Below are 15,427 nucleotides of genomic sequence, written 5' to 3' on the forward strand. Positions count from 1 at the left end.
AAGAAAAAACTATGGAGAATCTGGTGACTGCAGGTTTAGCTCTGTGGTAGTGTGTGCCTAGCATGTGTTGTGAGGCCTTTGGTTCAATCTCCAGCATTGTGTGTGTGTGTGTATGTGTAAAGAAATCAAAGGATACTGTTTTTGGGTTTTTTTTTTTTCCGGCAGTACTGGGGATTTAAGTTGGCCTTGCACTTGCTAGTCAAGCACTCTTCCTCTTAAGCCGCTCCTCTGAGTTCTCAAGGGATACTTTTGATGGTCCTTTATGTAGTGCTAAGCTCATTTAATGTAATCAAGCACATCTAATGTAGTTATCCACATTCCAGAGTCAAGAGAAAAAATATTTGACTTGCTCAGAGTCAAATGGGTAATGTCAGAGTTGAATCTCAAATGTAGATTTTTGTACTCCAAGTACAGTCTTAGTTTTATAGTACCACATGTAGGTAATTTTCCAACTTTAGACCTTTCCATTAAAGTGTGAAAAGTCAAACTTATAAACACATTTTTGGTGGTGCCATATGTGTTAGGAAAAAACACCACTGACAAAGAAAGCTCACAAGAAAAGTCTCACATCCATAGAGCAAAGTTTAACGTCAGGCCCAAACTGCCAGGCTGGCTGGGAGAAAGATGGCGCAGCCCAGATTCTGGGCCAGGTGTGGCTTTTATAGAAGGGAGAGGTTAAGGAAGTTAGCGCATGTGAAGTAGTCTCTGGTAGGGTGGGGCTGTCTTAGAGCATGGGAATTTCTCTTAAGGGTGGGGCTGTCCTTGGGAGTTTCTCAAGTGAGGTCTGACAATAAAATGGCCGCCAATTTACAAATGGCAATATTATTGTTCTATCAGTATGAACACATTATTGTTGTTATTATTATTTTGCAGTACTGTCATTTGAACTCAAGACCTCACACTTGCTAGGCAGGCACTCTACCACTTGAGTCACTCCACCAACCCTTTTTTGCATTGGCTATTTTTGAGATAGGGTCTTGCTTTCTGCCTGGGCAGCCTGTACATCCCTGCATATCTGGTAATGACAGACACTATGCCTACCCATTGGTTGAGATGAGGTCTTGCTAACTTTTTCCCCTGTCTGGCCTCAAAAGGTAGTCCTCCCAATTTTCATCTCCCAAATAGCTGGGAGGCCTGAGCATCCACACCCACCATTTTATTTGGGTTGTGGTGGTGGTGGTACTGGGGGCTGAACTCAGTGCCTTTCACTTGCTAGGTTGGTGCTCTACCACTTGAGCCATGTCACCAGTGCCATTTTAAAAACTAAAGGTTTAGTTTTTCAATTTAATGTATACTCATTGAAAATCATTTATAAAATTAGAAGTGTGAAAAAATAAAATGTCTTTGACCATTCAGATATAATCAAAGTAGAATATTTATTCCAGTCTTTCTCTTCTGCTTCACTTTTCTTTCTTCCTTTTTAAAAACAGCAATGATAATTGAACTATGTATGTATTATATCTTGCTATTTGGTTTAACCTAAGGATTTAGCAATAGTATCACAAACTTTCTATAAGCTCCATTTTAATGATTGCTTAATAATTCATTGACCTGTACGTAATATATATGTAGTGTCTGTCACATTATATGTATTATTGTTAGTCATTAATGTTATTAATTTGACCATGAAACATCTTTGTATATAAAACTTTATTTTAAATTATTCCCTTAGGATTTAAATTTTTCATTTTTTTTTGAAATTGATCTCATGATTTTATTTTCTTCATAAAAAAACAAAAAATGGAGCTTAGAAGTGGATCACTTGTCCCTTTTCTTATCTCCTCCCAGTTCAAAATACTTGCATCTCTTAACAGCCAGCATTTTCTTAGATCTGCAATTGGGCTCAACACACTCAAGTCCCAGCACTATTTTATTTGTAGTTTTAGCTTTTTTCCAGAGAATGGGCTTGGTCTGCACACCATAGCCACTCCGCTTCTTGTCATAACGCCGTTTTCTCTGGGCATACAGAGAATCCTTGCCCTTCTTGTGCTATGTCACTTTGTGAGTGCTTACTGAACTTTTTACAGAAAGTCTGGTGGGTTTTAGGAATGTCAACCCTGATTATGGGATTGCACCAAAAACTAAATTTTCATTAATTTTTTAGGGGTAGCTTATTGTTTAAAATTCTAAGTAAAAAATACTTGAACAGTAAAAAGCTTTCCTTCTAGACACCCAGTTGCCCTCCCTCAATACAGCCATTATTAGTTTCTTGTTTTTCTAAAGATAAATAAATATAAACAAGCTACCATATGTTATTTCTGTCCCTTAAAATACACTTTTTTTAAAGCAGTTTTGGGTTCACAATGAAATTGAATGGAAAGCACAGAGTTCTTATATTCTGTGTCCACATAAGCACAGTCGCCCACTGTCAGTATTCTACACTAGAGTAATACAGCCTACATTGGCACATCATGATCACCCAGAACCTGTGGCTTACATTACGGCTCTCTTGGGCTTGTATGTTGTGTGGATCTAGCACATGTATGATGACTTCATTCTATTGTTATAGAACCATACAATGCTTTTTCTTGTGCTGAGGATCAAACCTAGGGCCTTGTGCCTGATGCTTTATTGCTCTAAAAATTCTCTGTGCTTCACCTATTCTGCCTTCCCTCCTCACTCATTCCTGGCAGCCATTATCTTTTTACTGACTATAGTTTTAGCCTTTTCCAAAATATCAAATGGTTGAAATACAATATGTAGCTTTTTCAGACTAACTTCTTTCACTTACAGTGAAGTTTCTTCTATGTTCTCTCATGGCTTGATCTTTTTTTGAGACAGGGTCTTGCTATGTAGCCCAGGCTGGCCTTGAACTCACAATCCACACATCTCAGCCTACCTAGTGCTGGGCTTACAGGCATGCCAGGCTGATAGCTCATTTCTTTTTAGTGCTGAATAATATTTCATTATCTAGACATACCATGGTTTATTTATCTGTTCACCTACTGAAAGACATCTTGGTTGCTTCTATGTTTTGTCAATTATGAATAAAGCTGCTAATAAGCTTTCAAATTTTTAGTGGATGTAGATTTTCGAGTAATTTTGGTAAGTAACCAAGGAGTGTGACCGTTGTTTAGAATGATAAGAGTATGTTTAGTTTTGTAAACAAATGGCTGTATCCTTTCACATTCCTACTGACCGGAGTTCCTGGTGCTACACATCATTGCTAGTATGTGGTGGTGTCAGTGACTTGGATTTCAGCCATTCTGTATGGTATGTAGTTACCATATAGACTATGGTATGTACACACCACTTTCTTCATGACATGTTGAGCATCTTTTCATATGCTTGTCAGTTGCATAACATCTTTTGTTTCTGAGGTAGAGTCTCCCTGTGTTGCCCAGACTGACCTGAAATTTGTAATCCTTCTCCACCTCCTGAATGCTGCAGTTACAGTTGCATACCATCACACCTACCTGTGCATCTTCTTTGGTGTTTATTCAGGTCTTTTACCCATCTGTAAGTTAGGATGTTTGTTTTCTTATGTTGAGTTTTAAGACTTTGTTGTACATTGAGTAAAATATGCAAAGTTTTGTATGAGATAGGCCATTTACAAATATTTTCTCCCAGTCTGTGGCTTGATTTCCTCTTTAAAAAACAACTGGTAGATATAATAGACATAGTCATCTATTTTGCTTTTTCACTTAAATCTTGGAGACTGTTCTACATCAGTAAAGATATATACCCCACCCCTACCCAATGTCTGAATAGACCATTATTCATTTAATTAGCTTCCTATTGATGTCCATTTAATAGCTTTCTTTAATTTTTCTATTATAAGCAACACTGCACATATAACACCTATGTCTTTTGGCACATGTGCAAAATATTTGTAGGATAATTCTCAGAAGTGGAATTGCTGGTTAAAAGAAGTGTGTGTCTTGGTAGTTTTGATAGCCATTATGGCCTTCTATAAAGAATGAATCATTTAATCATCCCACTACCAATGTTTGAGAGGCGTGATCACTTGCAACATATCACAAAAGGCTGAGAGTGTTGCCTAGTGGTAAAGCACCTACTTAGCATGTGCAAACCCTTGGGTTTAATCCCCAATACCAAAAATAAAGGGGGGGGGCAGAGAGCATATCACAAGAAACAAAACACATAAACAATTGTTTAATAGTTGCCTGTTAATCTTCCAAACTACCCACATTACTGACAGAACTTCCACCTGTGTTATAAGTAACCAACAACAACCTGACTCTCTGTAATATAGTTGTCACAATGGTGATTGTGCATATAAGCATCTGTCTGCCCTGTCTTCACATACTGAAATACATGTGGTCTTATTATGAATTACTTTATTTTCAGTTTTCCTTTACATTGAATTAGGCAATTTATTGGTTTTTAAAAACATGTAGATAGTTTCTATTTTCTAGGATTGTCATTTCAGTGTAGTAAAAGTGGTGTTTTAAAAATATCCAGGTCTTAATGAAAGCACCATAGCATGTACTAGAAAGTGCAGGGTCTGGGAATGCATGTAGCTCAGTGGTAGAACACTTACCTAACATGCACCATATCTCTGGGTTCAATTCCCAGCACTGAAAAAAAAAGTGTAGGTTTGCCATAATGAGACTGGAGTGGGAGCCCTAGAAGTATGGTTGTAGATAATGTGCTCAATCTTGCCCGTTTTTACAAAATGGAAATGACAGGAATATCCCAGGATCTCTGTATTAAACAAACAAACAAACAACAAAAAAAACATACACACACAAAATAAATTTGAGCCAGGTGCCTGTGGCTCAGGATGCAGACATTAGAAGGATCATGATTTGAAGCCTGCCTAGGCACAAAAAGAAAAGAAAAGAAAAGAAAAAAAGTGAGACTCTATCTCAAAAATATCCAACACAATAAAGGGCTGATGGAGTGGCTCAACACATAGAGTGCCTGCCTAGCAAGCATGAGACCCTGAGTTCAAACCCCGGTAATACCAAAGTAAGTAAATAAATAATAAGTAAGTAAATTTGAGATGGGTCATGAATCTATGCATAGAACCGTAAAACTTACAGAAATGTTAGAAAAATATTTGAGATAATTAGGTAGGCAGAGACTTATTGGACAGGATTTTTTAAAAAGTATAAACAGAAAATTTCATAAAATTGCTAAATTAATGAAAGTGAGTATATGCTTACTAAAAGAATGATTGTTGGACCAACGGGGTGGATTCCTCACCTCAGGCCTAGTCAGATGACTCTGTCTTCTGCCTGAATGACCCCACACATGACTTGGGAGAAGCAGTAGGTTGATGAGAGATGTCAATCCTAAGATTGTTCCCATAGCATTATGAGGCTCAAAAAGTAAGGAACAGAGAGGAGAGAGAGGGCCCAGGCCTGGGGAAAGAGCCACAGAAACAGGTATCAGGAAACTCAGATAATAGGTGTCTTGCTTCCCACTATGATTGTCTGGTCCTGGTTATCTCAAGTCATGCCATGCAGCCAGAGGCCATTATGTGTTGTACAGTTTCATGTCAAACTTGGGAACACTTCTGATTTACAAAGTGGGAGAGTATCCCTCAGAAGCTGCAGGAATCTTAAGGATTTTTTTTAAAAACACTGTCTCTCTGACTTGTACTTAGAACTGCATTAACACAATAGTTACTACCCAGTTGTGACTGTTTAAATGTAGGTTAATTTAAAAATTGGATTCCTTAGTTACTCTAGCCACATTTGAAGTTCTGAGTAGCCACGTGTGGCTAGGAACAACAAAACTCTAAAACATATCCATTGTTGTGAAATGTTCTGCTGGATAGCACTGGCCTTGATGTTTGGATTTCTCAGTAAATTTAAAAATATTTTTGGAGCCAATATAGAGCTTTTGAATTTTTCTTTTGACAAGTAGCAAATTAAACTCCCATACATTGTAACCATTAAGTAATAAAGTATAAAAGAAACTGAAGGAGATATAATCTCAGAATAAAGGACATCCTGAGAAGAGAGGTAAGTTGGCTTTTTTTTTTTTTTTTTTTTTTTTGCCGTAATGGGCCTCATCATGCTTGCTAGGCAAGTGCTCTACTTGAGCTTTGCCCCAAGCCCTAGAGTTGGCATCTTTGCACTGACACTTACCCCCCAGACAAGCCCTGAAGTCTGTATTGGCATTCATGTCCTGTTGTCATCCCCTAGGTCTGAGGATTCCTACCATATTAATTAACATTTACAGGTTCCAGGGATTAATACCAGGTATCTTTGGAGGGTAATATTCAGCTCACTACAATTTTTTTCTATGGAATTTGCCAAATGGCAATTTTTCTATTTCCATCATTCCTCCTACCTTTATTAATTAGAATTTAACTGTAAGACACATCTCTTCTCCATTTATTTAATTTTATTATTTATATCAATATGAATTTTATCTTATGGGCCATAAATACTATCATTATTTTCTTGTTCAAATTGTCCTCCATTTTGCCATTGGTAACTTCTAAAAGTTGCCTCCTATATTCTCTTAACATTTCTCCATCATTTTTTGAGCACCTCCTTCCTTTTTGGCACAAGATGTTCCAAATTAAAGAAGACAGTTTTGTTTTTGTTTTTGAGAATGAGCTTTAGAAATGCTATAAGCACCACCATCATGTAAGTGCTGCCACCATCAATGTTATCAACTTCAGGAGGCTCTTCTTTCTCCCTCCAATTCCAACCTTGAGCTAGGACCTCAGCCCTTCCTTTAATTTCCAAAACCAACTAAATCCTTACTGACACATTTAATAAAGTTTTACCAGTTTGGGGGCTACAAAAATATTGTACATTATCATGTCCAGTACTCATGAAATTTCCTGGGTAGTTGCTTCTCTGCCTACCCTTTGGCTTGCCTCTTGCTTAGCAGAGAGCATCTTTCCTCTTAGTACTAAGAGTGCCCTAGGGTATAACGCAGTGATTTACAACCTTAGCCACACATTGAAATCACAACTACTGGTTCCATCACCAGAGATTTTGATTTGATCATGCAGAGGTGACCTGAGCATAAGGTACTGTGGTTCTCAACCCTATTTATACATTAGAATCACATAGGGAGCTTTAAAAAAAAAAGTCGATGTCCAACTACTATGTTAAAGGTTGAAACTTTAAAGGAATGGATCAAGCTGACAACACCCCAAACCTATCCATTTTACCATTGACCAAGTGAGACGATCAGATATCATGTGCCTTCTGATTTGAAGTAGTAAGAAGTACGTAGCTATCCCTAGCAAGTAGTCCTGAACCACAGCCCAGAACCTGAATTTCAACAAGTCTCAGGATCTCACGCCAGTGTTCAGGACATTTGGAGGACAGAGGACATGCTAAATGCTCAGTGATCCTGGACTCCTGTAGCATCAGTATTACTTGAAGGCTTGATAGAGATGCACTTTCTCAGGCCCCATCACAGGCTTACCAAGTCAGGATCTACAGTTTAACAAACTCACTAGGTGATTTGTGTGCACAATCAAGCTTGAGAAACACCACTGTTAATGCCACAAGACTATAATCAGCCAAGTCCAGAGAATGTGGAAGATAGCATAGAATAAATGACTCAGTTTCTTCAATGAAATTTTTTATTTTAAGAAATTTGTATTTAAGAAAATTTAAGAAACAACCAGGTGTGGAATCTCAAACCTGTAATCCAAGCTACATGGGAGGCAAAGATCGGGAGGATCACAGTTCAAGGCCAACTGTAGCAAAAAGTGCACAAGACCCCCATCTCAACCAATGACTGTGCATGTGGCATGCCCCTGTCATCCCAGCTGTGTAGGAAAGCACAAATAGAAGGTCCTGGCCATCCCAGGCATAAAGTGAGAAACTATCTCAAAAATAATTAATGCAAAAAGGGCTGGATGCATGGCTCAAGTGGTAGAGTGCCTAACTAGCAAGTGCAAGATCCTGAGTTTAACCTCCAATACTGCAAAAAACAAACAAATGAAAAACCCAACCAAAATGGCTCAAGTGGTAGAGTTCCTGCCTAGCAAGTGTGAGGCCCTAAATTCAAACCCCACCACTGCCAAAAACAAAAACAAAAAACAAAACAAAAAAACCCTGCCCCTGAGTAGAATTCAACCCACTGTAAAAAGATATTTTTGAGACAGCTGGGAAAATTTGAATATGGACCAGTAAAAGATGGTATTAAGGGGCTGTTATTTGCATAGGGTGTGATGATTATTATTTCTTAAAAAATAGACATATTGTTAAAACACATAAAAGGCTGGATGTGGTCGTGCAGACATGTAATCCCAGTACTTAAGAGACTAACACAGAAGGATCGTGAGTTCTAGGTCAGCCTGGGCTATATAGCGAGATCCTCTCTCAACAAACCAAAAGAAAATAATTATTAAAAAATCCAAAAGAACCAAAATGAAACCTGTATTTACTAATGTTTAAAAAAAAAATAGAAAAGCATACCTGGTTCCATCCCAGGTTTGGATAAAGATGAGCACTGATAGTTTAAAAAACAGAACAAAAAACTCACCAAACAAAAAACTCACATCAGAACACTACTTATAACCTGAATACAACAAATATGCAGATATACTCATTTTTAAATAAAGATTCCCATCCCAAATCAGAAGAGATGGCACAAATGAGGGATGCAAGAACCCCTTGTACACATCCATTCCAACATCCAACCCAATGTGTAGTAATTTGATTGGTTTCCTCCAGTAGACCACAAGCCCCTGGGAACCAAATAGTGCCTGAAGCAGAGTGTACCACCTTAAGCATTTATTTGGGGGAAACCACTTGGAGGAGGGACTAGTAACCCAGAAACCTACAAGAAAAATCAGTGTAGGATTTTCCTTGGACAGGCCCAGTTTTACTACTGCAAGTCCTGCATCCTAGGGTTGGTCATCATCCATCAGTATCCCTGTCCTGGGTGGCTTAGGTGTCTGTGTTCTCCCCTGCAGTTGGCCTAAATTCACAGATTCTCTGAAACACAAGAGATAAGAAGCAAGCTGTGTCCTGCCTTCAGGCTTCTTCAGCAAATGGTTTTCTTTACATTTCCTCCCCTCGCAGCACTGAAAGTCCTCTCAGATGCCTAGAGAGAGAAGGAATGTGCTGGATGTTACATGCCAGGATATGGCAGAGCTGAAAAGATGTTCTGCTTTCTGCCCTGGGGCTCTTTTTTACCTGCACTGGCTGAGTCTCTTAAAAGAGAAGCTTTGAATCTGGACCCATAGTTCTAGGCATAGAAATTCAGCTTCCTTCTCATACCATTATGTCATGGCCCATGGAGAAACACCCTTTCATTCTATGACTTTAAAATAGACAAACTGGTATGCAAGCTGGGCCTATGCTCCCTTTATTCCAGTAGTCTAGAATCTAAGCTTTAGGAGGGTTCTGCATTGATTCATGGAACTGGATGGAACACATAATAGATCTTTTCTGTTAATTCCTTTTTTAGGGAGAAGTGTACAGCTGTGTTTTAAGCAGCCTGACATGCAAAATGAAGACAGCATACTTTCACATTGCATAAAGTTTCCTGGGATTTTTTTCCTTCTGTACTGGAGACTGAACTCAGGGCTGCAAGCTTATGTTCTATCACTTAAGCAATGTCCCCAGTCTTTTTGCTTTGTTTTTCAGATAGGGTCTTGTGTTAACTTTGCCAGAACTAGTCTTTAACTTCAATCCTCCTAGCTCCTGCTCCTGGTTCATTTTTGGGATTTTGACTAAAAGTTGACTCTGGTAGGTCCTGATTCCATTTGCTTCAGAACTTCAAGAAGTCACAAGAAGCCTAAAGGCAAGCATGTGTTCAGTGGAAGCAGTAACACTTATAAACTGATTTATTGAGTGATTTGTGTGTTAACTTTTGCATACTTTTCAAACACCAGGTAAAATGGGAATTATTGCCCTGATTTTACTGTTAAGGATCTAAGGCTTAGTAACTGGGATTCAGCAAGTTTTGCAAGCCCACACAACATGTAAGCAACCTTGTTCGGATTTGAAGGACAGGTTGCTTGTGAACTGGTTTGGGAGAGGCCTACATATGCTGACTGCCTCCACTCTCATCTCTATTGTAAGAGGGCCCTGTGGACTTGAAGGAGTCAGGGTGGCAAAAGCAACCCCAGGTCATCCTTTTTAGCTTTTGAGTCCCTGTAGCAGGTATCAGTTGGTTAAGGAATTCAACATATGGGACAATCTGATGTCTACAGAATGGAACACAGCTGGTGCATAGGTACAGGTCCCTAGGAAGTAAGGCTAGACAGTTGTTTGTCACTATGACAAATACCTGATAGAAACAATTTATTGAAAAGATTGATTTCTGGCTCATGGTTTCAGAGGGTTTAGTCTGTGGTCAGTGGGCTCCATTGTTTCTGGGCCCCATCAAAGGATTAATTCATTGCTTAGGTCAGACTCCTCATAAGCAAATCACTCCAATGACTGGATCCACCAGCTAGGAATCAAACTTTCAACACCCGAGCCTTTTGGGGAGGTATTTCATATCCAAACCACAAGGAAGAAGCAAGGATTCAAAGAAGGAGATATTGGAGGATGGGTCTGTCTGACCACAGCATCACAGGTAGGATCACAGGAATGGAACCTGTGCAGCAGGGGAAGGTCAGCTCCCCATGCTGTAATTGATTCCCCTCATTCTCCAGTGGGAATCCCAAGATAGGGGCTAAAAGTGAGGGGGAACAGGTCAGCCCCAAAAGACTCTTTCCCAAAGACTCTTTCCTTGAGAAAGTAGGTAGGTTAGTTCATTCTGGGCTTCCAGGGACTGCCTTCCTGATCACACCACAAAGAAATGCTCTGTTACTGAAGGTTTCACATCTGTACACCAAGCAGGGAAAAGACTCATGCTTGCCAGGTCTGTCCTTTTGCATCAAGATCCAGCAACTTTATTAAGCAGGCTTCCACCTGCATCTCTTAACTCTCCAGAGTGGAGTCATATGACCATCTTTAGCTGGGAGGTATTTATAATAAGGCACATTACCATCTCCTTTACCCAAAGTGGGGTTCTGCTAATGAGGAAGCTACAATAAGGGGTCTCATGGTTTTGGGGGTTTTTGTTTTTGGCAGTACTGGGTTTTGAAGTCAGGGCCTCGCCCCTCCCCACCTCCCGCTTTTTTTTTTTTTTTTTTTTTTTGTATGTGTTGGGTATTTTTGAGATAGGGTCTTGCAAAGTATTTGCTAGGGCTGGCTTTGAACTGCTATCCTCCTGATCTCTGCCTCCTGAGTAGCTAGGATTACAGTTGTAAGCCACTGGCAGATGGCTGGGGGGATCTGTTTAATTACAAAATTCTCTGAAGTTATTAATATCAGGTTCTTAAATTTACTCATCTGTAAAAATGCTTACAATGAAATGTCAAGTAAGAAGCAAGACAGAGAACATATATAATATAATGTCAATTTTGCTTAAAATTTTAATTTACAGCTGGGCCCTGAGTTTAAACCCCAGCACCACACACACACACAAAAATTACATATATACCCACACACAGGAAACAACAAAATGTTAATAGTAGTTAACTTCTACAGAGTGAGCATTTCTATCAGAAAGGTCCTGATGGATAGACATCATTCTTATTAAAATTTTTCCTGTATTTTCTAAATATTATTTAATGAATTTGTAGTATAAAGAAAGAATGTTATTTTTAAAAACACAGGAAAAACGTTATTTTAAAAAATACTTCATATACTTTCTTTGGAGACTAAGTCCAAAATGTTACACTTACTCATTTTCATCTTCATTGCCAAAAGAAAGAAGGCTACTGTTTTTTATTTGCTTTTGCAAGTTCTTTTTAACTGAGTCCTGCTTATTTACTTCATCTTCATTTGCTTTCTTCTTTTTTGAACTTGCCATTAAACCTGAATATTTTTCATCTGAGGGGCGCTTAACTGGTTTTCTGTACATGATTCTCCCATCAGCTGGAGCTGGTTCTTCATCTGTAATAAAAACAAAGTTAAAGAATTTTCCCCTCCTCATTATTTTGCCATTACAAGAGAGTTAAATATCAAGAAAATCTATTATATTTAAAGATGTCCTTGAGTAAATCCAGTACGGTCTTCTCTATAGATTTTAGCTGTATACCTCATGAGATATGCAGTCACTGGATAAAAGCTTGTTGAATGGCTGGGGCATAACTCAAGGGATAGTACACTTGGTTAGAAGCACAAGGCCCTGGGTTCAATCCCCAGTACTGGGAAAAAAAAAAAAACAAAAAAAAACCCACCACCCCCACCTCACTGAAGCATTCCATAATACTGTTTGTCCCCAGTTAACTACAACCGGGTTGTATTTAGCGGAGGAAGGAGAAGGGGAGCAGTGGTGGGGCTCAAATCCAGTTTCTCAAGCATGTTAGGCAAGTGCTGTACCACTGAGCTGCCACCCCCATCCCCGCATCAAGTTACATTGTTTTATATTTTAAAAAGTGTTTGGAACTATAGCATATTCCCCTAACACAATGTAATGCATGTTTAGGCATAATAAAAATACATAGCATACCACACTTCAGGCACTAATTACATAGGCTTTTGTTGACTGGTTTGTAAATCTAACCACCTGTTTTTTAAAATAATTTTACTTAAACTTGCAGTTAATCCTCAAACAAAACAATACAGTAGTAGTAGTAGTAGTTAGGACACTGAGGCTCAGAGGTAAAATAACTTGCTAAAAAGTTCCACTTCTGGTGTCAAAACCAAGGTCTGAACCAAGGACCAGCTCCTTCAAATAATCCATACTACTATATGAGATATATTCCTTAAATTGTTAGAAAAAAACAGATTACTTTCAGACATACCTGCTTTGGCAGCCTTTATTTCTGCTTTAATTTTCATGACTTCTTCAGCTGTCAGGTCACCCTTTTTTAAAACTACTACTTGGGGCTGTTCATCTTCTTTGTCACTGTGATCACCGTCTTCATCTGGGAGCTGAGACTGGATTCTCTAGAGAAAATGCAAACACTTGGTGTAGGTTGTTGACTTGAACCACATATAACTACTGCCTCAGTGAGCAACTGTAATTATTAAAGTAAGAATAGTAACTTTAACTCCAAAGAGCCTAATCTTGCCACATCAGGAAATGTGGTCTACCTGCCAGGGATTCTGGGGTCCCTGTCCAGTGGGATTCATTTCTATCTTAGCAGATCCCCAATATGCAGTTAGTTGTGTCAAAGGCCCTCTGCTTTGGTAATGCTATTATTCCTAGCCCACTTAGCACAGAGCCAAATGACGTCGATTCCCTTTGCTCCTACAATACTCCATCTATTCTCAGAGTTGAACAAAACATAAACATCATCAAAGTACTGAAAGCAGCATGTAGAAAACTTTTTGTTGGTGGTGGTACTAGGAGTTGAGCTCAAGGCCTCACACTTGCAAAGTAGGCACTCTACTATTTGAGCCTCCAGTAGTTTTTGACTGGAGTCAAAAGTGACGCCAGTCATTTTTGTTCTGGTCATTTTTGGAGATGGGGTCTTGTGAACTATTTGCCTCGGCTGGCCTTGAACCCCAGTTCTCCCAAAGAAGCTAAGATTATAGGCGTGAGCCACCAGTGTCCAACCAAGTAAAACATTTTTTCCCATCTCTACTCACCCCTATCCTGTCTAACAACTTCAGTTCAGTGAAGCTGTTTTCCAATGACAAATGTGTAGTCATTAAAGATTTTGTATGCAAACAATACTGCATATTTTTCTGTGACTTGTCATATACTCACATTACATCTGTAACAAATGTAGCATTTTGCCAGTTGATTCATATTTGTGAACACTGCCAAATACAATAAAGCTGCACCCTAAAATTTACATTTATTCATTTATTTATTTTTGGGACTGGGACTGAAACACAGGGTCTCCTGTTTGCTAGGAAAGTGCTTTACCCCTTGAACCACATTCCCAGACCTTTTGCAATTTTGTTTTTGAGATAGGGTATCCCTAACTTTATCCAGGCTGGCCTCAAACTCTAGATCCCAATTAAAAAACACTTGAGAAGATGACTATTTTGATTACAAAAGGGTTTGCAAAGAAAATTATTTACCTCAAGGAATGACACCTATCCTAAAGGAAGCATCTGACAGATCCATCCTTTGTTTAAAGGATGCTTAAGCATCTATGTCATTATGTCCCAAAATTTAGTAAACAGACCAATCTTAAAATCTCTGGGGTCAACTGCTGGTAAGACGGTGTAACAGCAAGAATGATAGAATACACCAGGTGTCCAGAACAAAGGGGAGCATGCATCCCAGGGCAAATTAAGGTCAAATCCTCTACCCTACCTTTTTTTATCATAAGTACCCTTGATATCAAGACAGCTCAGTATGTCTCCCTTGGGACACCCACACTCTATCAGAGTGTGTCTTTGCTTTCTGCTTGCTTGTTCAAAAAAGCTCTGCTAAATTGTCTTACCATTGTGACAATTAAGGACCTTGGGCAAAAACCTGCAAAGAGGCTCCCTAACTTTAAAAAGGTTGTTCACAAACCTCACCAGCCACCGGTGTCAGACCCAATGTCACCCCCGTTTCTTTCGTACACTATGCATAGCTCATAGGTAGCAAGTTTCAAACTGTGTTTTCAACGTTTTTTTCTATTTGTCTTCATTAGGCAAGCTTCTTTGAGAGAGTTAACCATGTTTCATCTCTGTGTCTAGAGGCACAAGGCCTGGAAAACAGCAGAAACTCTTTCTGACCCAGGATGTTCTTCCAAAGACATTCCAGAGGCGAATCTTAGAACACTGTTTATTTGATAGTGTACTGGAATGTCGTGAAACACGGGAACAATGCAAACACGGCTACCTTCGAGAAGAGAGCCAGAGAAAACACGCAAAGCTGCTCAGCCCGGATGACCTTCCCACTAATACCTCCCCTTATCCTCCTTCCCAGCCACCTTGCCTAACGCCCATGCGTGACCTCCAACCTCCCTCTTTCTCGCCACAGCATTCTTAGAAATCCCAGCCTGTGAGAAAGGCACGCTTTCGTCCCTTTCTTTCCTTTTAGAGTGGCCTCACTTTCCTTAGCTGGAAAGTGGGACCACGCTACATTCATCTGGTTCACAGGTTTTAAGGTAAGCAGGTGAGAAAGAGACAGGAAAGCGGTCTGTCTTAACTATCTACAAGGACCAGGCGCGTTACCTAAATCGGGTCATTTTGAAGACAATGACAGAGTCCCTAGCTGCAACAGGCTGCAACAGTTTGAACACGACCAGCCTGGGGTCCGAGCCCACCTGAACTGGAAGACGGGCGCAAGTGAGAGGAGGCACCTGTCAGTACCTGGCCTTCAGGTCAAGGCAGAAGCGAGAGGACAGCGGTTCTGAAGTAACGCCACTCGCTCGGGCTCACCTTGGTCTCCACGGTGGGCCCTTCCCTGTAGCCGACCCGCTCCTTGAAGCGCGAGAGGAACGCGGGCTCCGCGGGCCGCACGTAGGACACCAGGTTCCGCTTGCTCATGGCAACTCAGAGTAAAAACAAGCTCCGAGGATGAGCTCCCTTCCGCCTGGAGGCGCCGGCGCCTAATCATGACGTCACATTGACCACGCCCC

At 39.8% G+C, this 15,427-nt stretch overlaps 1 protein-coding gene across 3 annotated transcripts; it reads right to left on the reverse strand.

Annotated features, from left to right (window-relative positions):
• Positions 1-5,133: 5,133 nt before the first annotated feature.
• On the reverse strand, positions 5,134-15,402 carry Kiaa1143 (KIAA1143 ortholog). Of its 3 annotated transcripts, none has more exons than XM_020163820.2 (4): positions 15,228-15,402; positions 12,701-12,845; positions 11,636-11,846; positions 5,134-5,330 (listed from the first exon to the last, which is right to left on the reverse strand). In XM_020163820.2, the coding sequence occupies exons 1-4, from the start codon at positions 15,333-15,335 to the stop codon at positions 5,291-5,293; spliced, it is 504 nt and encodes a 167-aa protein (XP_020019409.1). In that variant the 5' UTR covers positions 15,336-15,402; the 3' UTR covers positions 5,134-5,290. The 3 variants fall into 3 exon arrangements, with proteins under 3 accessions (XP_020019409.1, XP_020019408.2, XP_020019410.1); XM_020163819.2 differs by lacking the exon at positions 5,134-5,330 and adding an exon at positions 7,524-8,997; XM_020163821.2 differs by lacking the exon at positions 5,134-5,330 and having other exon boundaries at positions 11,301-11,846.
• Positions 15,403-15,427: the final 25 nt, after the last annotated feature.

This window comes from Castor canadensis, chromosome 17, assembly GCF_047511655.1.
Source record: "Castor canadensis chromosome 17, mCasCan1.hap1v2, whole genome shotgun sequence".
NCBI lineage: Eukaryota > Metazoa > Chordata > Mammalia > Rodentia > Castoridae > Castor > Castor canadensis.

What these genes read in the sequence shown, in the direction of transcription:
- Kiaa1143 (XM_020163819.2), bottom strand. Translation starts at nt 15,335, where the DNA reads ATGAGCAAGCGGAACCTGGTGTCCTACGTGCGGCCCGCGGAGCCCGCG. An exon ending in GGCCCACCGTGGAGACCAAG is followed by an intron (nt 12,846 to 15,227) that starts GTGAGCCCGAGC and finishes CATTTTCTCTAG; the next exon opens with AGAATCCAGTCTCAGCTCCC. An exon ending in GGCAATGAAGATGAAAATGA is followed by an intron (nt 8,998 to 11,635) that starts GTAAGTGTAACA and finishes TTCTCTCTCTAG; the next exon opens with GCATCTGAGAGGACTTTCAG.